Source organism: Megalops cyprinoides, chromosome 2 (assembly GCF_013368585.1).
Source record: "Megalops cyprinoides isolate fMegCyp1 chromosome 2, fMegCyp1.pri, whole genome shotgun sequence".
In the NCBI taxonomy this organism is placed as follows: Eukaryota; Metazoa; Chordata; class Actinopteri; order Elopiformes; family Megalopidae; genus Megalops; species Megalops cyprinoides.
In genome coordinates this window covers 9,147,702-9,173,189 of record NC_050584.1, presented here as the reverse complement: position 1 = coordinate 9,173,189, position 25,488 = coordinate 9,147,702, and the positions used below count along the sequence as shown (strand labels likewise).

General features: G+C 43.2%; 1 protein-coding gene across 1 annotated transcript in view; it reads right to left on the bottom strand.

Moving 5' to 3' along the window:
• oxsr1b (oxidative stress responsive kinase 1b) overlaps positions 1-25,488 on the bottom strand; it is a 99,162-nt gene that overhangs the window by 30,310 nt on the left and 43,364 nt on the right. Inside the window, exon 4 of the mRNA XM_036521190.1 lies at positions 15,961-16,102. Within this exon, the coding sequence (XP_036377083.1) occupies positions 15,961-16,102 (142 nt within the window). The remainder of the gene's footprint in view (positions 1-15,960; positions 16,103-25,488) is intronic.

Genomic DNA, 25,488 nt, shown 5'->3' with positions numbered 1-25,488 from the left:
ATCAACGACCCTTGATAAAATCACTGAACTGGCTGCGGCTCTGCTCTTGGAGCGGAATCAAGTGGAGCGCCACACCTCTGTGGCTGTCTCCATTAAGACACACCCGTGTAAACCGATTTCAGCACTCACTGCTTCACTTTCGTATTTCTACACAGAGCTCACTGCACAGCCCTCCCTCTGCTTTGACCCCTGCAAACTTTTGTATCACGGCAATAAAACACCACTGGTCACTGTAATGTGCCGTTTACATGCCAGCTTCCCGACTGTGACATTTCTCCAGTTATACTGCCTTGTAATTTTATTGCTACTGTTGTTGGGAAGAGTGTAGGGGAGGGGTGGGGGGGGGGGGGGTTGCTAATGTTTGCCAATTACACAGAATGCCTACCCCATCCACACATTTCATTTGTCCCATCCAACTGATAAAACTACTATCATGTTTAGCTACCATCTACCATCTCTACAGGAAACCATGTGTTCACAACTAAATGTAACTGACAGACAATGCACTTGCATTTGAAAATGCTTGTACCCGCTGTTGACTTTCATTGTTGTTTCTGATACGTAGCTCTGCTGAGTATGGGGTATTTTGAGGGGATTACTCTGTGTGTGTGTGTGTGTGTGTGTGTGTGTGTGTGTGTGTGTGTCTCTGTGTGTGTGTCTGTGTGTGTGTGTGTGTGTGTGTGTGTGTGTGTGTGTGTGTGTATATGTGTGTGTGTATATGTGTGTGTGTGTGTGTGTGTGTGTGTGTGTGTGTGTGTGTGTGTGTGTGTGTGTGTGTGTAATGTCCATAACATGATTGTTTCCATACCACAGTAGGTGGTGGAAGAGATGCACTGAAGGGACCACTGTGAGAGACATCCCCTCAGAGCTGGGTAAAAGAAAGCAGCTCTGCTTTCAAAAGAATTCACCTGGAGACTCAGATACATCCCAGCACTACACTATTATAGCCATGGTTTGGTATATACAGCATCTGTGTTATTTATGCAACAATGTTAAACAGAATGTATCTTTTTCTAACATAACATGGGCCCTCAGAAAGAAATCTCCCTCAGCCCACTAGTTTAAAGACACTTTAAAACATTAAAAATCTGCCCGTGTTCAATTTTGAAACACAGAGAACACTGTGAGCTGATTATTTGGCTTGCAACAGAACATATTCCAACATATTCCACGGATGTTCTGTCAATCTCTGCATAACTCAAACTGGCAAGCCTTTGACCTTGCTCTCCATCTGGCTGATGTCACCATGCAGTTTACCCCTCCGGAAGTTTGGCTGGACAGCTTGCATGCTTTCCCCTTAGTGGATTATAATTCGATTATGACCCCAGCTATCGAAATTACCGTACAGTATAGCAGTCGAAAACAAGCAGCACGCTGTGCTGAAGTAGAAGAGGTAAACATACAAAAACAGAGGGGAATAATGGCATGGCTGCGTAGAGTTCAGCCATACTCGCCCTATAGAGGAGGGGCAAGTGATACTAAGACCAACACACAGACAGTGTCAAAAGCATATGTATTCAAATGTTGTGTTACCTATATTATACACATACACACACACACACACACATACACACATTTACACTATCACGTTAAATTTTGCCCTAACATTTTGAAGGCCATTGGCTCATATACATTGTCTCTTATTCAATGCTACAAAGTAACTTGCTATTCGTTTGTAAACCTAAAAGTATACAAAATGGATATATATATATAACTGATGTGATATTTGTACCTTAAAATGAAAAACCACCACAAGTAATTAATTAGAATAAATAACAATTAAATCAATACTTCAGTTTGTCTTTAACCCTGGGAACAATCACCAGGGAACAGTTTTCCTTGTGCTGCCAATGAGGCTGTGCTAGACAGCAGAGAGCCTTGTTAAACCCAATCCAGGAGGTAGCAGTGGATCTGAAAAAGCTGAACTGGACTTCCACCTTTCTTGGAAATTCAAGCCACGGTACTGAGTGTTGCTCCTGCGCTATAACTGGATTTGTTTTACCGAGTCCCACTGTCACAAACCTGTTTCAGTACTGCTTCGGTACGTGCCACATATCCATGCAGAGGGATTAACAGTACCTGGGACACGGCTCTGCATTTGAACAAGTGTGGTATGCAGTTATCAGTGCAAAGTGACCCATCTCAGGGACGGGTCTTGTGACCTGCTTTTCAAATATTCTGACGCTACGCTTCCACGCTACTGTGTATCAATATCTTTTCCCAGTGTCAGGCAGCCAAACTGCTTATGGCTTCTGCAAAGCAAAGGGACTCATTCATTTGTTTAATATTTCTTTAAAAAGGCAGATCACAACACTCATGTGGAGGCATCATGCATAAGAGAAAGCTCTTTAACCTTCTAAAACCATGAAAGTCCTATGAAGACAATGACAGATGTTTTTAAACTTAGCTTGGCCTGGAAATATGATTTGAAGGTCTGAAATCCAACACAGGCAACCAGGCAGTAAGGGGCATTCTTTAGGATAGAGAAGTCTAGAAGCAAAAATTCTCTCTGAATCGGAGAAAGCCTGCATGATCATGTTAAACAACCTAAATCACAGTGACAGGTATACACACCTGGAAAAACATTTTCACACAGCGTGCATTTTACGCAATTCCAAATAAATGTTTTCCGGAATTGAAACAGATGTTCTCACAGTCATAACGCTTCAAGAAAATTATGTTTTGGGATATTTATAATTCATTAATTTCCCAACTAACAACAGTAGACAACTAAAGGTGTACTCTGTCTTGTTTCCTGTACATGTTCCCTTCTGTCTGGTCACAGAAATAATCCCATCAAATGGGTGTCACCATGTATAGCGTACAGGAAGAAACCATGATGGTTTTCAGTGCTGCTTCATGAGTAGTTACTAAATACCTTTGTACTTCAATTTTTTCACACATGTGTCGGATGTAATAGCAGCTTTGTCCAAAACTCCCATGAGTCAGCATTAGAGGACTTAATGAGTTTAACGGTTAATGCAAAGTCAGAATAATAGGGCTAATCTATGTATAATGAGGCAGTAAATGTACCGCTGTACCCAAGAGGGAAGAAGAATTTTTACAGTCTCATACGACATAGCTCTAGCTATTATGATCTCATGGGCTGAACACAAAAGAATGTATGTGTCAAAGGTCAACAAAGGGAAGGTTGACATAGGGAAATTAGGGATGCTGCCTCTACCCCCACTGAGACACATGGGGCACCATAAAGCACCATCAAACAAAATGTAGAGCTGATGAGAGAAGGTATCCGACAGAAACGAATTCAGCTGATGCTTTGAATCTCAGTAAACTTAACAATGAGTGGACACATGAAATTATTGGCATTTAGCAGATGCTCTTATAAATAAATAAATAAATAAATAGATCTTTATTGTCCACCGGGGTGGAAATTTTCCTTTGGCTCACCAATACATATAAGACAGGTCAAAGGCATTTAAAACATACAACATAAAACATAGTCAATAATAAATACACTAAAACACAATCCATAAAAAACACTGTCCATTTCTGTGGCTAGCATGTCTTAAATTCCAGTTGTATTTAGAATATCTACTGCACATGGGACAAACGACTTTTTAAAGACAGCTTTAGTCGCTAGTGGGACTCTATAGCGCTTATCAGAGTGCAAGAGCTCGAACTGACTAAAAAGAGGATGGGAGCTGTCTGCCACAGTACTCTTGGCTTTATTCAATGTCCTCTCTCTGTACAGTTGGCTCAGTTGTTTTTGAGGTTTGCCAACCATCTTAGTGGCCATTGACACAATTTTGTTCAGTTTGTTCTTTGATCTGCAGGTCAGATGACTGTACCATGATTGTACCATGTTTCAACAACAGATTGATAAACAACTTCTAGAATCTGTGGACTGACCCTGAAGCTGCTGAGTTTCCTCAGGAGGTATAGCCGCTGAGAGCATTTTTTGTATATATATACTCAGTGTTGTTGTAGAAGTTGAGTTGAGAGTCTAAAATTCATTTATCCAGAACATTTATTAATTTATCCAGAGCGACTTACATCGGTTACAGTTTTTTTTTTTTTTTAACAATGTTATCCATTTATACAACTGGATATTTACTGAGGCAATTGTGGGTTGAGTGCATTGCCCAAGGGTACAGCAGCAGTGCCCCAACAGGGTATCAAACCGGCAAACTTTCGGTTATGAGTCCTGCTCCATAACCACTATGCTACACTACCGCCCCATTTTCCTAAAAACTGAAGAAGTTAACAAAGATTTCATAAAAGACAGTATTTTTTAACACCTTGGTGAGCCATAACTAATATTCCAGAATGACAAATCAAATAAAGAATGCAACAGAGACAGCCTTTTACGTAGTCATTTAAGACAGTCTTGGGGCAATTTGTTTAGATAATATGAAGAAATTCCCAAGAAATTAAATCAGCATTTAGGTGTGGTCGACACTGAGCTTTCCACCTACATCTTTCAAAACATGAAAGACGGTAAAAATTAAATTTGTTGAGGAACTGAGGTGGCCATACCAAGCACATGAGCACAAAACGTCAAGAGGTAACAGATTTAAATTTCAAACAATTTACTGGAATTGGCTGCCTGTAAATGTGAGGTATGTACCTGAAAACAGACAGGTAAAAACAGGTAAATAAAAAAAAAAAATTCAGGCCTCAAGACCCTCACCTACCAAGCTAACTGCTGTCCCGCAACACAGCATGTCACAATTCCAGTACAGCAAGAGCGCAGAATGAAGCAGTCGATTTTTAATGCGGGTAAACCCGTACAGTGACGAAAGCGTAAAAATTAACGTGGAGGATCGCCGGGTGGTAAGCTGAAATAAGTGTCATCAACGTGTCAGCATGCTTCATTTACATTTCCAGAAAGCTTTTCAAGCTGTGAAGCTCCTTGAAAGCTCACGGATCCATGCGCCAGTAAGACTTCAGGCTCGCGTCAGTAAGGCCAACAGCAGGTCAGGATTTCAGACGTCAAATCTCACAGACTCCCCTATCAAAAGGGCACAGGGGAACCAAAGAAACACATGAAAGTAGGCGTTTCTGAGGCGTGCTGCTTCAAGGCTTCGATGCCACGTGTTTCATCCCCCTCACATTAACTGTGAGCAGCCACCAGTAAAATGACTCATTATCAGGTTATACAGATGATGTTCCCCAGGGGCAATAAGTTGTTACAACAGGGAGCGCTGTGCACAGCACCCGCTTATTGTCCAACTGGGAGTTGTCATGGCTACAAAATCCAAGTGGAACTGCTTTGAATTGTGCTCTAAGATACTGCAAGGAAACTTGACACTTTCAGTTTTTTTACTTCCCAAAGAATACTATGCAAGGACAGTGGCACCTCTTACAAAGTGATATGAGCTTTGCAGTGTTCTCATATTAATCTGGTGCAACAACACAATTCTAGATAATCACTGGAACTAACTACAATTGTTTACAAATACGACATACGAACTGTCGGTCAGTCTAACAGGTCCTTCACAGAATATCACTTGTAGTACAGTGCATGCAGTATGTGTTGATAATCAATTGTCCAGAAAAACCACAGCAAATTGTGTTTACAAAGGAGTTTTGTTTTGGGAGAACAAAGTCTGGTCACTGAAAAACACTTTCTTCATGAGATCCCTTCTTGTATGAAGTTAATGTTAGCCTGTTCACAAAATGAAATGCTGTTATAACCCTGAATAAAGTAATCCAGAAATGGTCCGGCCTGCTGAAATTAGATTGCATGAACTCACACCCAATTCCAAAAAACACATCATGCTTTAAGAATACAGTCCAGTGATGCTGCTGAATATAGACCAAAACAAACCTGCTCATAGGTATATGGTAAATGCCTTTGGGCTCTGGATGCATCTATGAATGAGGCACCCCTGATCGAGAGAGTAATAGTTACAAATCTTTCCAATGCTTAACATCTGTACTGGGCAAAAAAGGGTCCTCTGTCCTTAACCGACGCAACAGCTTGAAATGACTTCACTTTGTCCGGGATTTATTTGCTTAATTTAAGTATTTGTTTTATTACGTATGCTGTTATCTTAAGACCACAAAGGACAATGAATGACGCAATGCACTAATCTCTGGAAAAAAACACATCTGAAAAGCAAAGTAAAAAACAAATACTGTATGATGTAATCCCACCTCTGGTCAACAATTTTCCATTAAGTATTATGATTTGGACATCGCCTTTCACTCTCTGACCTTATCTGCCAATAGGACTGTCGTACCCTTCCCTCAAGCCACTTTCAATTACTCACAATAAAAAAATAAAGATGGTGAAAACATAAGACACACAGATGTTTTGTTCATTCACTTTGCACTCACAGTAGTTTAACACAGTCCAGTAAACATCTGAATATTCAGGCAATGACCCTCATGAGGACATTACAATCTTTTTGTAACGGACAGGGACAAAACTCAATCTTATGAAAAATCTCAACCTAACACAATTTCTATCACTCAAAAAGTCAGTGCATCCCTGTCTCTATTTGTATGTTGCAGACAATCATTTGTTTATAAATCAATTCTATGATCATGATCTGCTGGTAGAGACACTATTCTATCTCTAATGATCTAAATACGGTTGCTTCTATACTGCAGCTACACCATAGTGAAATGAACTGCTTGGTAAGATTAGGACTGCAAAGTCTCTCACTGACTTTCATGACTAATTACATATTAATTGTATATATATAATATTATATATAAACTATGGGCATTCAGATACTATGTTAATTATACATCTTTAGAATTCAAAAGTAGTTTTTGCAGTAACAAAAAACAGTTTTTAACTAGCAAGGCATGTTGGTGAATTACACATCTCCTCCACAAGGAGGTGTCATAATCAAAGCGAACAGATTCATGTATTTATTTCTCTAAATTAAATTTGAATCAAATCCCACCCACCACAACACCAATGACCAAGGTTCAGCTTTTCCCTTAACATATCCACCCACCCACACACACATTTGATGTTTGTTTGGATTTTGATGTGGAAGATTTTCCAAAGGCACAGAAAATGTTCCTTGACCTTTTATGACTCTTGAAAGTCCCCTTGCCAAATTTCACTACCACTGTGTCTCACGGGTCTTCTGCCTGTTAACCTCTGACCAGCCCTCTTGGCTGAGGCTTGTGACGTTGCTTCCTCAAAAGTGTAACTGCAGCTGCAGGGGACTGCGGTGCAGTTGAACGGTGCGTCAAGAAGACTGTCACTCATGACAAGAGATCTTTGGCAATGTTTTGCAACACCCTTGAGCTTGGCACTTTGCTGTAGTGGCCCATATCAAAGTTTAGAAATGTGACTTTAGCTGCACGTAAAAGGTTAAGCACCCTGCCTAAGGGGTAAGGGCGTGCGATGACGGTGACTTATGTTACACAACCAAGCGCCTTACTGCTGCACAAAGCTGCCTCCTAGATACGCACACGTGCACCGCGGCATGCACACACTCATTCATGCATGCGTGCACTCAAGCATTTCCCAGATGTAACATGTTATCTAACCACCAGGATGAAGACGGATAGAGGATATGACGGATCAAGGGCACATCCTCAGAACACAACCCGCTGCATCATGCACACAACACTGGGCAACTGCACACACACACACACTGGGAGTGCGCTTTTTCCCCTGCCCTTGCCTTTCTGAAGTGCTATGGACTAACCCAACCGCCCTGGGCTAGGAAGAAAGCACAAGTCAGAGGCCCATATCCAAGCTGCGTGTTTACAGGACCCCGTCTGCAACTGCATGCTGTTTTTCCCGGTAAAGCATCTTGCGAATGGATGGAGTATTCACAAGTCCTTGGGGGGAGACATGACCTTCTCCTGCAGGACTTTTCTAAAACAGGCTATCTCTGAAACATACCCCGGTGCCGCTTAGCAGCGGTGCACAGAAGGGTACCAAAAACAGCAGATTGCCCACTGCAACGTTTACCCTGCTCCCTATTTTCAAGACTCAGTCTTGTCCAGGTCATTAAGCTTCAGTCTGTCTTGCTGATGATAGGGGTTTCGCACTGACTAATACAGTGAGTAGGTATTAGTAGGTATGTAGACAGTAGGTGCCAAGCCACACTGACTCAGACTGCGGCTGGGGGGAGGGGGCATCGCAGGGAGGCGGTGTGGGGTTCAGCAACCCAATTTCACACGGATGGCACGATCACAAAGTCGCTAAGAATAGGTATTATCACCCGCTCCATCGTCTTTACTGACGTTAGCCCCCCTACAGCGCGAATTCAAAGACTGTGAAGAAAACCACACCACAAGAGCTTGGTCCCTAACTGGGTTAGCCTTAGACCCGTATAAGGTCTACGGTGAAGACACGTTTAAGAACAGCGTTATCTGCTGTTCTTAAACGTGTGCATCATGGCCAAGGCGCAAACAGGGTCTCTTGGCCGTTGCAGTTCACATGACATGAAGAGAAAAGACATGTGGCGACTGATTCTTCTGAAGACAGCCAGCACCTGCTTCCCTTTTCACCCTTCAACGAGTTTTCCTGCTCATTTCAGATAAAGGGGAACGGGCAAGCCGTCCATTTAATGGATTAATTTAAAGTGCGAAAAGAGGAACAGATTTGGCCCACTCTCTTATACAGCAACAATAATCAAAGAGACGACAACGAAGTCAATTAAAATTCATAAGCGGGCGAACTCCCACCAACGCAAAAGCCTCTTTTGTGAACGATAACATTTGGAACCTTGTTTAATCTTTGAACATTCACCAATATAAATGAATGGTCACAATGATGACATTTTGCATGCATATTCCACACTTAATAACAAAAGCAACCAGGAAACACTATCTTTACAGAAACAATGTGACCATTCTTCCAAAATAAGAGCTATGGCGATAATGTCATGATTTATCAGGGCAATGATTTAAGGGACCTGTATACATGCTGGACAACAGCACAACACGATAAGAACAGCATCTGTGACTGCTGACACCATTAACTCCTAATAGCCCTGGTTCACATTTGAACTTGTACAAGTCGACAAGCAATAATGACCTCTGCCACACAGCATAGACAGCATACGATGCTGACTAAACATCGACTTGATACAACATTACATGCAATAAAAACAGAGGAACGACCACACATCACAACACACACAGAACAGTAAACTCCTATCACAGCAACAACAGTATATGAATGTCTACACACCACCACCACTATGTGTGTGAAGAGTTAGTGAACTGCATCATCTTCTTACACAGTAACATTGTCATTAAGCTCTGTGTTATGATTCCAATTAGCTAGCTCTGGGAGTGCACTGTGACCGGGGTTTAACATCTCAGTAAACAGATGCAGCATGTCACACAATACTTTGATATGAAAAGTTAGTCACATAAATGCACACATCTTTTCACTACCATAACCTGAGTACAACACTGGCGCCTCAACATTTTCTTCCGTGTAATATTTCTCTTTCTTCCTTAATTTTCCAATAATGAATGTAAACAACATCACAATTTGCAGCTGGATTGCTTTGTTAAGCCAACGGATGTTTTCCCATGGTTCCTGTTCAATATTAATTTAAAGGCCTGCCTTATTCTCCATGTTTTCTTTTCTGCTATTCACATTAACTTCATTTAGTCGAGGAACATGTAAATTTTATTTATCAAAGCTCTCACAGCCAGGGCCAGGTCCAGACCCAAACAGAAATATCCTGACTAAGCCATTGTTTTTCACTGTTTTGCAAGGACTTGTAGACGATTATGTAAATGCTTCGTTAATCTCCTGTATGTTATAACAGGCCAGTTCTGCTGGTATTTTGATATTATATTTTGGTATAATGGATTTTATAACACGTATCATGTACATTTTGAAATATATATTGAAGTGTATTTTGACATGGATTAATTGAACATTAATTGACGGTATGCTTAATTGCCACCATTCTCGTAATACCCTTTGTTTGCTATGAGTACCATCTCTTGAAATACAAACCAACAGGTTTAGTAAAACTATATGCAATATAAATCCTAACTGACCTTGTTCAATGTGTAAAACCAAAGATCTTAATGTATATAACTGAATCTATTTACATACTTGATTATGGTACACCACCTTTTCACTTAACATGTGAGTGTTCCACCTGAACATGATTATGCTTATTTTCACTGATCATCTTTCTTCCAGGGATATTTGACAACTACAGAGTATTGAGGGATTGCCAGAGTGCTTCTCTGTTATACTTATGTGGGGCCAGCAGGTAAAACATTGGTAGTGTTTTGTCTTCTTGTGGATTTCAAGAAAAAAGCCATGTGAATTCTGAAAGTCTTAACCGTCTGAGTGAATACCTTTTCACTGTTGTTTTTTTTTTTTGTCATTCTTGAATTAAAATAATTTTCAGCTTTTCTTCCTGGATACTCACCTGTCACTCTGTCTTTGTGAGGACTTGGACCTGCTGTTCATTTTGTCAGACCGGGGAAGAAAACTGTGAGCCACTATGTTAAGATGATTTTGGTAGGATTCTCGGGTACTTATGCTAACCTGTTTTTCTACTTTTTTACTTTGTCATTTTTTTTATTATGGCAACAGACATGTCAAAGCCTCTTTTAGAGTAAATGTTTATTTGAACTTACCACATACTGCACCCACTGTGGTCTGACATTTTATTGACATTTTGAATGTTGGCATTAACGTCTTTTTATTCATGGGAAATTGTTTTTACAGGCTGAACTTACTTGCTGTTTAAGGTTCAGCGTGGCTACAGGCTTGATTTAAAATAATGGACTATAAATATCATAAACAATGTGATATCATGAAGTGATTTTGGTGAGTAAACTGTTGTATTACACATTAACCATTAGGCCACAATATGATTGATTACAAATTACTGCCTTTGCAGACTGTTGCCTTTTCTGAGTTTTTGAGAACTCAAAATGCTTACCACTGGGTACTAACTAAACTAAACCAAATTAAAAGTAAGACTGTAAACTCCAACTCTGTAACAACACACCTATGGCAAAGCAACCAATGCTAGTCCTACAATGCTTATACTGATACTACTCATAATTAGCATCACTGTCATTCTGACAGGATTGCACAACAGATACCGGGCTTTCTCATGCTCCAGTTTCCTAAAGAGGGACCTCTGTGTCCCATGTGACTTAAGATCCCATAATCCCCTTCTCTACACGGCTACGTCTCAATTAAAAACTCCCATGATACTGAGCCTGAGGAATGTAAAGGATGGTTTTGTTTCTTTTAGTCAGACAGAAATGTTATATAAGAGAAGCTATTGTTTCAGGCTATTGCTAAGCCTTGTAACTACAAATTAATGTTTGTGTTACTTATTGAGGAATGGGGTTTGGTTGCTATCCTGATCTTTAAACTGGTAGCCATAAAAACTATAGCTTGACTGTTCTAACTGACTTAACGTATAGCCTGCTGTTTGAGCATATGGTGAAAAGAGCTCTTTGCTGTTTGCTGGCCTAGCTTGTGAGGAGGGAGAGCTGGCATTCAGACGGCAGGTAAAGGTACTTTCCTAGGGCAAACACGAGGCACTGGTCCCGTTTGCCCACGTGAGTGGCAAAATCGCTTCTATGGGCAGCACACTGCAGTCAATAGCTGTGCCTACAAAAGTAGGCTACATACGTATGCCAATTTTCTGTTCAACTGCGTGTCACCTGAACTCACTGCTACAAGCCTATTTTGCCTACTGACCGCTATGTTCTGCGACCGAATGGCATCTGGTGGTCCCATCTAATTGCGGCGCAAAATCACTATCCAGGACTTTCTCTGCCGTTGTCCCCCAATGGTGGAATGAGCTTCCACACTTCATCCGTTCTGCTGAGTCCCTGTCTGTCTGAAGACACAGCTCTTCCGCTGTCACCTGAGCACCTGAAATACTACCACCTAAAGGAATTTCTCACGTCTCAAAACTGTTTCCTACTAAACTATATAAAAAATGTAATCTAATGGTTTACCACACTCGTTATCTCTACCAGCTAGCTTGTACCTAGCCAACCACTGATACCTGGTCATGCAGCGCTTCTAATATTGTTGAATCCTTATGTTTTTTTGCTTGTGTTGTACTCACCTGTGCCTCACTTGTAAGTCACTTTGGATAAAAGCGTCTATCAAATGAACGCAAATGTGTTTATGTGTGCATATGTAAACATTCCCTGAGTTTATCATCTAATTATTTACCCAGTATAAGAATGATTATGATTTTTTTTTTTATTTTACCAAAAAACCAGCAAGGTCTTTGACTGGGTTAATAAAAGACTTACTAAAAACATGGATTACGTTATCATGACACTTAACCTGCTTTGTGTGCAGTTAACAGTCGCATATCCCTGCAGACAAAGGCAACACACCAGTACACCAGTGCAAATGATAAAAGCTGGGGCAGGCGGAACGAGCCGCTTACAGGCTAACAATTTATAGACGGCAGTTGGAACAAAATCTGCCAGCGCGGCATTGGTGCCGCCGAACCCCAGTGACGTGGTGCAGAATTCTGCCCTCGTCTGGCCCCTTCACGCCCTGGTCTGCAGTAGGTGATCCATAATGACATCACTTCTCTGTGATAAGTCACTCGTACGGCCATGAATAGCGTTTGAGGTTTAACCTTGAGGTTCGGACTGCGACGCACTGTTGTCAGCTGTTTCCACCCCCGAACCCGTTCCGAGAGCCCTCCAGCAGTGGCAGTTTGCATAATATTTGCCCCACAGGGTGCAGGCTATGTGCAGCATGAGCGTCTCTGGAGCACCATCAAAGGAAAATGTCTGCAGAGACAGATGGCTTCAGAACCTGACGTGGGCATATCCTCCCTTAATCAATGAGTTCGCCACGCTTTGAAGGCCACGCTGGCCGGCATCGCATCCCTCTGTCCGGTTCTCTATGCCACACAGGATATTCTCCTGCCAATGGAACGGAATACACTCCCTAATATTTTTCATAACTGGATACCTTTCAGCAGGACTGAATAACAAGCACAGACAGAGAAGTCAGCTACAAAAGGGAATAACTGTCTGGTGCAGATAAGAGACTGGGCTCCCATCTCCTGTTATAAGAGAGACTTAATTTATTCGGAGGACGAAAACTTCAGAGGGGATGTGAAGGAGGTTCGCCTTTAAGCCCCCACCGAGATTCTCGTCCTTGTGTCAATCAGTAGGCGGAGAAATTTGCCCGTTCGTGGCAAAGGCCTCAGAATGAACCTTTGCACTGAGCCTCTAATTGCATTCTGATGCACTGGTTGGGATGCCATGTGACCCATCCCTGTAGCTATTCCTCATATGACCCAGCTTACCCAGGGAGAGCACACAGAATTACTACACAGCTTTACTAACTCAGCTTGTTTTCCACCGCGGGCTCACACACTATAGGAAGAGACATTGTCACTTTTCCCTTGCAGACCCTCTCTGCCTCTGTAGACTGATCAAACGAGCAAAGGACTTACAGGTTACTAGCTGTAAAAACATATATATATATATATATATATATTATTTTGAGAGGAAAAGGAGAATCAGACGTTTTTATTGTGTTTACAAATAGCCTCGGCATACGGATTTCTGTGTTCTCAGGCACCTCGCCATGGTTTTTCAAAGCGGTGGGTGCAGAATCACCCCCCCCCCCCAACAGCTGTGCTGTCCGGCAAACAAATGGGGGTTAATGACAGCGGGGCGCTCTGTCTTGTCCCTGCATTCCCTCGCGGAAAGCTGCCGCAGCGCGGCTGGGAGGGTCCCGGCGTTCGGCATTCTGGTCACAGCGCCGGTCTGCGGGGTAGATTTATGCCCCCGCCGACGGAAGCCAAGGAGCCGCCGCTCATTGGCATTCTGGGCCACCTGCGCGGGGTACTTAACCAGGCTAAAAGGCCACGCGTTATTTACACTTCCGCTTCCCCGGGACGTGCATGTTGGGAAGGAATGTAACGACTAAAAGAGTAAATAGGCGCAAGAGAAGGCAATGAATATTAAACTCGGTGGCACCGGCTATGCGCAAGTCAAGCGTTTCAGGTCTCTTCAATCAGATGCAGACATACAGAGTGAGAGAGAGTGAAATAAAGGGGGAGTTTCTAACCCTGAGAATAGCAGACTTACACCTGCCTTGCAGACAGCATCGATGTACAATGAATTCTGGCACAGAGTTAGCGTTAGTCAACATTTGCTGAGTGCAACGCCAAACATATGCCATGTCTGATCGTGCCGTATTGAATAACAGTAAGGATGCACATGCCTTTTGAATGGCCTTCGCAACGCCTTTCTAAGAGTTTTTGGGGTGGTATTGTAGCATAGTGGTTAAGTAGAAAGGCTCATAACTGAAAGGTTGCCGGTTCTATTCCTTATGAGGGCACTGCTGCTATATCCTCGGGCAAGGTACTCAACCCACAATTGCCTCAGTAAATATCCAGCTATATAAATGTATTGTAAAATTGTAACATTGTAAAAACCTGAAATTGATGTAAGCCGCTCTGGATAAGAGCGTCTGCTAAATGCCAATAATGTAATGTAATGTAATGCAAGTTTACAGCGAGGTTTTCACACCAACATCACCATCAAGCTCTCCTTTCATGTGCCAGTTTTCCAGCACTGGGCTGCAGCGAAGTGTCCAAGGTTGAGGCATGCCAAGGCTGCAAGGCTGTCGGTGGATGAACTAACCCATCCCACATTTGGCTCAATCACACATGTGCATCAACAAAATTCAAGTTAAAGTGCAGCTGCCAAATGGAATTCACCCCATGTACCCTCTATGCATCCAGCCACTGCCTCACCCTAAGAACACAACTCCAGGATGTGGACTGTGTCCAGGGTGGCCAAGCAGCAAACAATGAGAGAAGACTGCAATGTGGCCGTGATCATGGGCAAAGTTTTTCATTGCTGTAATCCCTGTAATGGAAGCACATGCAATGTTATTCAGTTTTTTTTAAGATCTAGAACTGCTTTGAATGGGTGAAAGATACAGATGTTGACATCTGCTTTGCTGTAATTTACCAAATATGTTATCTGGGCATTGTAAAAATATGCCCTTTTTGTGAAATTGCAGCATCTTCAGATTTGATGAGAAATTGTTTCAAATAGTCAAAAACAGCAATGTGCGTCCCTGGCAGGGACTAAGGATTTATATACAACTAAAACAGGGGAGGTTTTGGCCCTTGGTCTGTATGTCGGTAGATTAGATTATTAGCCAGTATTCAGAATCGTCAGTTATTTTCCCAGAGCCAAAGAAGCAAACCAGAACAGGTCTCTTTCTGTTTGATCTCACCAATCCAATGTACAGAGAAGCACCATTTCATAGCAGCTGTTCTCAGTTCAGCTAAACAGTGTGTAATTCTTCATATGCAGCATAGCAGGATGCTGACTTGGGCAACCCATACACAGCTGCTCTAATTAACACTGCACCTTTCACTGGTATCACAGCCCTGAAGCCTAGATGATACAAGTATCAATGTTACGATAGCATCTAGCACTTCACGTCCTGAGCTGAATCTCTGACAGCTACCAAACTTTGACTGCCAATAAAGGCATTCACAGTATTCTAGAAAGACTGTTCTCTTGAAGTAAATTGAGGGATACTGCCTGGTCATTCTAAATCACTTTCAGTTAGCCTTGTAAGGTCTACTTGATGTACGTCCAATCAAATACCAATTGACATTTTCTGGAGAATGTGAAATTCACTTCAAAATTCTATTTGATTTTCTTTTTTCTAATTGGATACTTCAAAGACAAGACATCGATCATTCTTCAGTGAGCAAGGTAGCCAATTAAAAATAAGCATGGGAGGGATCTGGCGTTTGTGTGGAACCAATGAAATCTTCCCACCCCCGGTTACCCCTCCCGCCCCCAAGCATAAAGTCATTTGTGCAACCTGTTAAAAGGTCACTGGACAACAGGCTGAACCAAAAGTTTTGACAAGTAATTAAATCAAAGTTGTAATGACTTGTGCTTCGCTGTTAATAGGAGACCTCCCCCACACCCCCAGGAAATGAGAAGGTCACTGCTGTTGTCACACTCTGGTCCAGTACCGCAGTGCATTACCTGTGAATCTGTCCATTTTTATGCAGGTATTCCAGGCCCTCCAAGACCTCCTTCAGGATGGTAGCGATGCTGGGCTCATCCAGGACCCCAGTCTTGTGCTCCCCCCTTGATATGACGTGCTTGATGATATCCAGCACTGAGCCTGAGGGGGAAGACAGAGGCAGGGGGAGAGCCACACCTTAGTGAACACAGCAAAGCTCCACCCAGGTGTTCAATAACAGCAAATCTACGACTTATCTTTGGCTACCGTGTGCATTTCAACATTTCACTTCAACAAGGCTGTTTTGCACGCTTTAACTCTCTATCCATTTGATTTACTCACTAATCTGTAAAAATAATACACACTAGACTTTTGGCAGCTTTTCTACAGAAACTGTCCTTAGCTTTTCCAACATTTGATATTTATTTAGCAGAGTTTTTTAAACTGAATTGCTTATGGAAGCAAGAAGCTGCAGAATTTTTATTGAGACAATAACAAATGCAGATGTAAAATCTGCAGTACTGAAGGAACTGGATAGGGGATTTTCCCATGACATTGTAGCTGGGCATGTCAAAACATGACAATGAGAAACCACACTCATTACATTTATGGCTTTAACAATTCCCATGCTTCAGAGCCACACCAAAACGGCAATAAAATAAGGAGGAGGAGAAAAGAAAATTAGGAGTGAATTATTTCACAGAGGCTATTTGAAGTTCACTTTCCCCCCCCATAGGTAAAATATTCCAATACCATATTTGGTGACAAAAATCCACCCACCCCTGAAAGGAGATAAATAACCGTGATGAGGAATATCAAGTATGGCTACAAAGTTATTCAGAAGCAAACACACACAGGGTGTTCATTTCAGATAAAAAAGGGTCACCTGTTGTTATGATGTATGTACCCTGCCAAAATATAAAAAGACACATTTTTGCTGTAGTTTTCTTCCTAGTATATCAGCTCAGCATTACAGCATGGAACTGTACTTATTTACAACCAGCACTGCTTATAAGAAAGATGGACAACAGAAACAGAGCAACTTATAGGCCTCTGGTCATTTCTGCAACCACTGTGGTACAGGGCAGCTCCTCTGCCAGGCGTAGTGATTCTAGCGTGAGGGACCTGAGAATGCTAAGAAAACTGACTCTAAAAACAGTGCTGATCTGTAGAGATAAAAAAAAAACCCAGCAATTACTTTTGTGTACTCTATCTTTGAAAGGTTTCTGAGATTGAGAGGGATGTCTTTTTCTGAACTGATTGTAACAATGAAGAAAAGTCACCACCTCATCAAGCCGAGGGGAAAGTATTGCCCACTGATGAAGTTGCTTGTCAGAGACTCTGAAACGTACATACATATACATATATGTGTGTATATATAAATATATAAATATATATATATATATATATATATATATATATATATATATATATATAGACACGCACTCGCGTACACACACATAGGGCTTACAGGACACAAACATAGAGAACACGACCTTCACCAGGCAAGTGGCATTTTCAAGGTCTTTAAAAGCTCAATGCCACAGCGGGCAGGCTGCCCATTCGACTCTTTCAGTGTGGAGCGGGCAGGCTGCCAGGGCGCAGACAGGAGGATACGAGGACATCATAAGGAAAGGAGGATATTCATCTGCAGGGGGTGCTCGAGGATGTTCTCCTTCAGCAGCTCAGTAACAGAGCCGTTTCATGCCAGGACGCACGGGGGCCCAGACTGAGTGCTACACAGCTTCGCTTCAGGAGCCAGAATGATCAGTGTCACGGAAACCAGTTACAAAGCTGCTACGATAAAGACGGAGGCTGTCCACTCAAGCCCAAGTGCACAGATACGCTGGCGCACCAGGTCGGCGCTCGTGACCGACCGAGAACAGACTTATACTGCTACAAAACCCAAACGTCACCGTGGCACGCGCACATCCGGGAACGCAGGGTTCACAGCAGAGCCGGTCAAAAACCCAGGTGGAAAGAGGCAGGAGTTATTCTACATCATCTTGTAGCACAGCGTTATCCTTACATTAGTTTTTTTTTTTTTACGTTATTTGCATTTAGCAGACGCTCTTAACCAGAGCGACTTACAACAGTTTCAATGTTATCCATTTATACAACTGGGTATTTACTGAGGCAATTTGGGGTCAAGTGCCTCGCCCAAGGGTACAGCAGCAGTGTCCCAGCAGGGATCGAACCGGCAACCATTCAGTCATGAGTCCCGCTCCTTAAGCGCTATGCTACACTGCCGCCCCAAGAATACACTGACTCCATAAGCTCTCGAGCGGCAGTCTCCTTGACACAGCCCTGGAGCCTCGGCCCGTTACGGTGAAGCAGACAAACGCACGGAGCCACTGACAGCATAGCGTGCCGAATTCCAGCGTAACAGTCCGGCGCTGGATTAAAAGGCGGATGGAGACATCGAGCTGATGGGACCGGAAGACCCATCTGTCGCCGCTACCGCGGGGGCTGGTGCGGCGACGAAGTGCGGAGAGGAAGAGACAGAGTGACAGAGGGGCTGTAAGAGAGAGAGAGAGAGAGAGAGAGAGAGAGAGAGAGAGAGAGAGAGAGAGAGAGAGAGAGAGAGAGAGAGAGCGCGACATCAAAAGACGGAGAGAGAAGTGCTGTGACAGAGCTTGGCAGGCGGCTCAAGGTCACGCGTCAGGGGACAGACCGTTGCGCAGGACGACCTGACAGAGAGAGGACCGTTCTGAGCGACAGTGCACTTGCCCCTCCTGTATCACAGGGTGTGTAATACAATTACCTCAGCGCTTCTACCACTACTCTGCAATATACAAAAAAGGGGCTGCTGCTGGGAATACGAAATTCCTGTAGTTCAGCTTGCTGAAGAACTCCGCTGCCTGTGCCTGAGCTATACGGCTTAAGATCCGCGTCTAGACAGACAGCACTTCATGAACACCTACAGTCGGTTATGACACATACATTACATGTGTAAAATGTACTCTGACACTTTACAACTCTGATATTTTACAATTATCTGAAATATGTTCAACCTGATCACTGGCCATAATACACGTACGTGTAGTTTTTCGTGTTTTGTATGAACTGCTGAAAGTTACATCCTTCACTTTGCACCTGCACAGAAGGACTGTGGACCAACAGGCATCCACCAATTCCTCTGTCCTTCCCTCATGAGTTAGTCGTGATCATAATCCACGCACTCATCCCACTAAGAACGAGAACACAGGCTTAAATTATGAGACGGACTGATACCTCGACCTTGCATGCAGCAGAATCGTCTGTGTCTAAAAACAGCAGAACCTTAACCTCATACCCGAGTGAGGAATGGGACTAAAAAAAATGGCATTTCCTGAAGAGTGAAAGACTACCCCAATGTTCCAGACGGCCGTGTCTGTCCCCCAGTGATCCTCCCACGCTGCTCTCTCCGGCCGTGCGCTCTGCTGCGCCTCAGAGCCACACGGCCACAAAGCCCGCTGCCCGGCAGGACTGACTGAAGAGGGACCCCATCCGCCGAGACCGCGTGCTGCGTCCCTCAAGGAGACGACGGCAGGGTCTCCCCTGGCCCCCGCGACTGTGCCGGAGGACAGCGAGAAGCGCCCCGCAGCAACAGAGGGAGGGGCCAGGAGAGCGCGCCCGCAGGAGGATCCCGCTCGACAGCGTGGATGGAGTCTGAGAGAGCCAGGACTCATCAGGGCCTCTCCACCATCCGCGAGCACGGACCAGCAACAACAGGGACGATGGTACCTTCTACATGATCGTAGGTTATTTCATGGTTAATCAATTAAATCAACAAATCAGTTACAGTACTTCTACATTTTGATTGGCGTACAATATCTTACAATTTTTATGTTATATATTTGTAGAAGCAATTTGGCTCTGCCCAACAGCACAACAGCACTGCACCTAGGAACTGGACCAGCAACATTTGGGTTGCGTGCCCTGTTCCCTACCACAATGCTGTCCTGGGAACAAAATTCAAATGTGTTTGCAAATTTTTAGAATGATCCGTATCACTGCAGCTCAATACAATTTTCATTTTGGCCTATAAATTTCTCTCCTCTCAAAACTGGCATTTTAAACATTTAAGGACGAAAAGACTTCAAGAGGATGAAATTTGCAAAGCCATTCTTTTTCCACTGTTGTTGCAAGGGTCACAGTCATGCTTTACTGAGATAGATCCAAGTGTCCAAAAAAATTAAAAAGGGACAAACCAAATATGACACTGCTGTTCACAGAGAAAACACTGCAGCCCATATGCAAAACCAAGTAATGATTCAAAAACAATGGAATTTGCTTCAAAAATAAAAACTAAAGTGAATTAAGCCACTGAAAGTAAAGCAAGAGCCAAAAAAAAAAAACAAAAAAAAGACTGAAAGGCAAGGGCGGAGTGCAAATAATTGCACTTCCATTGTCCATCTCTAGCCTGTTCAAGTTGGCTACACGGTAAATGCCAAGGAGTCTGCAAATTAATCGGCTATGACACATTCCTCAGAGTGCTTTCACATGACTCACATTTTCAGTAACGCTGTTACAATTCTCTTTCTCCCTTCATCGAGGACTCGCCCTTCTCTTTTCAGGTCGGGCAACACTTGACAAAATCTCAGGGTGACACGTGGGAACAGGCTGAAGAGGTGCTAGCCAGGGCTCAGGGGAAGCCATTTTATCTATGTAAGCGTAACTACACAGGCGACAACGTGAGCGACACAGTGAGGAGTGATGCTGTTATATTGTGATGCACCAATTCATTGATTGTTCAACAGCCAATCAGCTCTTTAAAATCCAGGCTCGTTTCAGGGAAGCAATGTTCCTGTGGAAGTCTTGGTTACTGCATTTACGCAAGACATATACAGTACAAAACACTGCTTTTTAAATGCACGTGACTTCTGACAGTGGCTACGGGCAAAGTGTATTTTGTTTCCTGCTTGCAGGAAAGACACGCATTTTCCGTCTGGATGCTTACAGTGAAAGACCTTCATGGACAGACTGCTTTCATTTATTCATCATTTATTTTGTTTTGGCCAAGTGAAAGGGAAATTTTCTGCAGCAAGGGTTGCACCCCCCACACACACATACACACACTTAAGGCAGTGGAAAGCTTTAGCCTACCATATGTGTAATACTTCATAAGAAATACGAGTTTACGCCTCTCATACATTTATGTTCTAATTTAACATCAAAATCCTTGGTATGACAGGCTGGCTGGCTGGACAATATCGCCACAAAATGGTCCACAGTCAAAGTAGGTTACTAATTATTGACCTGTTGTACATGAAAAGATTTCAAATCTTAAATGACAGTTTTAACTTGTAAGCCAATGCTGACATTTGTTTTATTTTTTTTTCAACCCATTAACTTGTGTATTCATTTTGGTCTTTTTTAAGAAAAAAGTGAGATGCATTAGAAATTGCTCACAGAAACCAATTTCAGCGACGGACAGAGAAAAGAAGTTCAAAAGGAATATAACTGCAAAAGAAACGCAAGTACAAAAGAAATATAACTGCATGTAAGATGGGTTTTTCAGAGACTCTGGCCTCAAGACCCTTTACAGGGATGATGTGAAACGCTTACTGTACAGCAAGCTGGCAGCACATTGAGCCCTGGTCCGCGTCTGCTCTCCTCATGACCAGGACAGAGCGGCCTCAGGGCACCAGCGCTTTAAATGATTCTCTTGTGGACACGCAGTCACAAGCCTTCACGGCCAAGGATGTACAACAAATTACCTTCTCCTGTGAGGACCCCTTTATTTCACTGCATTCCCACTAAGGACCGCTGGCCAGACACGAAAAAAAAAAAAAAATAAAACAAATGGTGCGTTCCCAAACTAACAAACAACAGCACATGCACAAAACCTGCAAATGTGCGGCGTGGTTTCATCTGTTTGTGTTTGAAGAAATGTGTATTTAAATATCTTGGCAAGGTAAACTTTGCTTTGGCAGCAAAAGCAGTAGATTTATCACCATCTCGCTATGCGAAAAACTCACTTTTCTGTCAAAAGCAGCTCCTGTTTGTGTATGTGTGAGATGCCCTGCTGTTTACCTGGTATGCGAACCCCCATACCCAAAGTGTGGGTGTGGAGGTTCGCAGTGTGTGCGAGTGTGTGTGTGTGTCTGTGTATGTATATTGGTTTACCTGTCATGTATCTGCCAGTGTGTCTACAATGGACTTTTTATGAAATGTCACTCCACGTCTGCTACAGCCAGAGGGAAGTCACTTCCAAAGTGACAGCCTGTCAGTGTCACAGTTCCAAAGTACCATCACCCATCCCATTATAGATTAGGCCTCAGGTGCACCAGCCGCTGCCTGCCACCCCTTCCGTGTGACTGCCTTATTCCAGGAAGGACTTGCCCTGCATACACATCGGAATACCTGCACAGGTACGTACCACTACGTTTCCGCAACTGCATTCGGCAGCTTTAAAAAGGCGAACAATGTTACAGTTGTTTTAGAGTTCTCTGCGGATAGGATACTACCGCCTACCGCGACACATCACGTCCTCTTGCCCCGTCGCTTAAGTTATCCTCTCTGTCTCTTCCTCTACTCCCAGCCCCTCCAGAGAATTACACACGCCGCGCAATAAACCAAGAAGTCCGGATTGTTTTGGTATCCTTAAGTGCTAAGTAACTCATGTGTAAAGCACTTAAAGAGATTTGCGAGGGCGGAGGGCTTATCGCGGAGAAAAGCAGCGCTCGGCTATAATCGTTTCCTGTGTTCGAGAGCCGCAGGTATGAGTCACTCCCAAATGCCGCCTCGGCCACAGTGACAAAGCAGCTCGCCGGTCATCACCATTCTATTGCCCAGCCCCGGATAAATGGGCCTTGTCATCAGGTGAGAGGAATAACATGTGAAGGATCTCTCGGGCTTTCAGTGGGTAATACAGGAATTCTTATTCTCAGACACATGGCGAGTTTTAAAAATCAAATCTTCTCAGGCACAGAATAAATCCCGATTAACTAAACTGCTAATTACAAATTGCAATTTCTTATTAATAGTAAGCAGAGCTCAGAACAGAACCAACAGCTTTTAGAACTAGAACAGACCTTGTTAGTGTTTGTTCAAAGGTCAAACTTCTGGAGAGCTCAAGACTTCATGTTATTTTTTTTGTTTGCTTTTTTAAATAATGGATTTTCATCTCGCAAGCACGACTTCAACCCTTAACATTTCAGCAACAAATAGAGGTCAGGTAAGGTTAAGAGAGGATGTGTTTTAAGGTTGTTTTTTTATCATTTCTCTTATTTTTTATCATTTAATCTCCTTTCCCCTTTATGGGCTGATTTGTGAACTGTGTTCTATGGAAACTGAAAATAAGAGCAACCATATGCAAGATGACTTAAACTCTTTTCTATCGTTCTGCATTTTAATTTTACCCATCAAGATAAAGTTGGTTTGGTCTTTGAAAGACAACATTTCACCAGTCCAAATTCTGAACAGAGGGGCTATATGCACCAGAGTGCAGAGACGGGGGTAGTGTACACCCTGCCCCCTGAACCGAGCCTTAAAAACCGATTACCTTCAAAAGTCAAGACAAGGCACTTAACCTTAGAGGACTCACCTGTGTTTAGCATGAGGAATGATTAGCCAGTGAAATGGCCCTTGCTTCAAACTCATCTCTGTATGCTCTCCTCCTTTGCTGTGATCCCAAGGCAAAGGTGAAAGGAGAGCGAGAGCCTCAATTATGGGACAGTGAAGGAGCACGGCTGCCGCTAGGCCTGTGGAGGGGACGAGCCGGTGCCCGTGGCGTGGCGGCCTGGCTGCTAACAGTCTCCATGACCTGGCTGCTCAACCTGAGCATGCTCTTTTGAGCAGGCATACGCCTCAGCTTAGCAGAAAGAGTGGTCAATGGCGGAGCACCTGATTACGCCCCCTACCTAGACCCTGGAGACCCCATTTGCTCTGAAAGAATGGCCAGACCCCTTTCAAGTTTTGCCTGAATGCAGTGACTCTGCGGTCTCGCTCACACACTCAATGTATCTGTAAGTCCACTAAGCTAACTTTCTTTTGAGTTTTAAATGTTTTAAATGCATTTGGACCATCTGAGCTGAAATGGTAGCCTCACTGAGGTCATCAGTTTTATAGCCAAAATTCTGTCTCTATCTGGCATCTGTTCAATAAAACAGGGCAGAAGACAATAAATACTTTGTTCATTTGTGAGGGCGTATGTGTCCTCCTACATTATCCGTGATCTACCAAAGGATCAGGCCTCCCACCTGGTTATCTGCTGGAATTAATTACGTACTTTAACAAAGTGCATCATTACAGCAGATCATCAACAATGAAAAAAATACATTTCCAAATGCACACAGTGAGGCAATGAAATCATTCATGAAGGAGCTGTACAATTCTGGAGTTCATTAAAACCAGACATTAAGTCTGCCCCTCTGTCTCCACCTTCAAAAGCAGATTCATCCAAATTTTTTTGTCAACTGATTTTCGTATTCATATAAGGAATTTGATGTGAACTGATGTGAATGTGTATATGTATAGTTTATTTTTGTAAAATTTGTTTGTAAAAATCATTTTTATGTCCTGCGCCCAATGCATAAATTACCAAACTAGCATTGCTGGTCACAGATGAATTAAGCTCTAATTTAAAACATATACGACTCTAAAATGCCTGCTAAAACACATACCATCAGCTCTTCAGCAAATCTGGGGGGAGAATCCTGAAATGGGTGGATACGGTGATATTTTATGGAGCTATAATTACAGAAAAAAAAAAAACAGTGTTTTAAAGATGAATGAAAATGAAACTTCACACCCTCAGGGATTTCAGAGGAAGATGTACACCCCCCCCCCCCCCCAGTGCTGGCTACAGGACATCCTTCCTTGGCACTAAGAGTCTGTGTCACCTCTTCTTCTTGGTCTCCTCTAATCATCTTAATTCCATCCTCGCCTTCAGTATTCTGCGTCTGCTGGCTGTTATTACTCTACGTTGTTATTATCCGCGTGGATTATCCCAGAATAACCTCTGAAAAAGAATGTGCAACGGCCCCTTCTCCTGGAAGAAACAATGAAGAGCTGTACCCATAATCAGCACGCCATTCGGCCACCATACGACGCCCATCTCTACCTACAATTACCTGCCCTGTCCCTGTGCTGTCACTTAGACACATGCAGGGTAACTATTACTGTCAGACATCTTATTCACAGACCGCTCTGCTCTGTGACCTGCTGCAGTCTCTGCTTTTCACAGACGCTTAAACCTACCGTGTCCACACAATGGGGAGATCACACGGGCGTAATGAAGACGAAACCTGACATCCAGAGAGAGTCTACACTGGAAAATCAGTCACGCCCCCTTCTCTGCATTTACATTCCTATTCCAATTACATTCCTAGTCTGCAAAAAATGCTGCGCGTCCCCCTTAAATCCACAGGGGAATCTAGGGAAATGAAGACAGATTCATCTTACAGGGAAGATCGATGGCCAGCAAATTAGGCTCTGAGCACAGGGCAAGGGACTGATCAGCTGAACGACCCCCAGGGGCCCCAGTGTTGGGAAAAGGCACTGGGATGGGACAGAAACGGAGCCCGAAAGCCCAGAGGGGCCGCGCCTTCGAGGGCGACGTC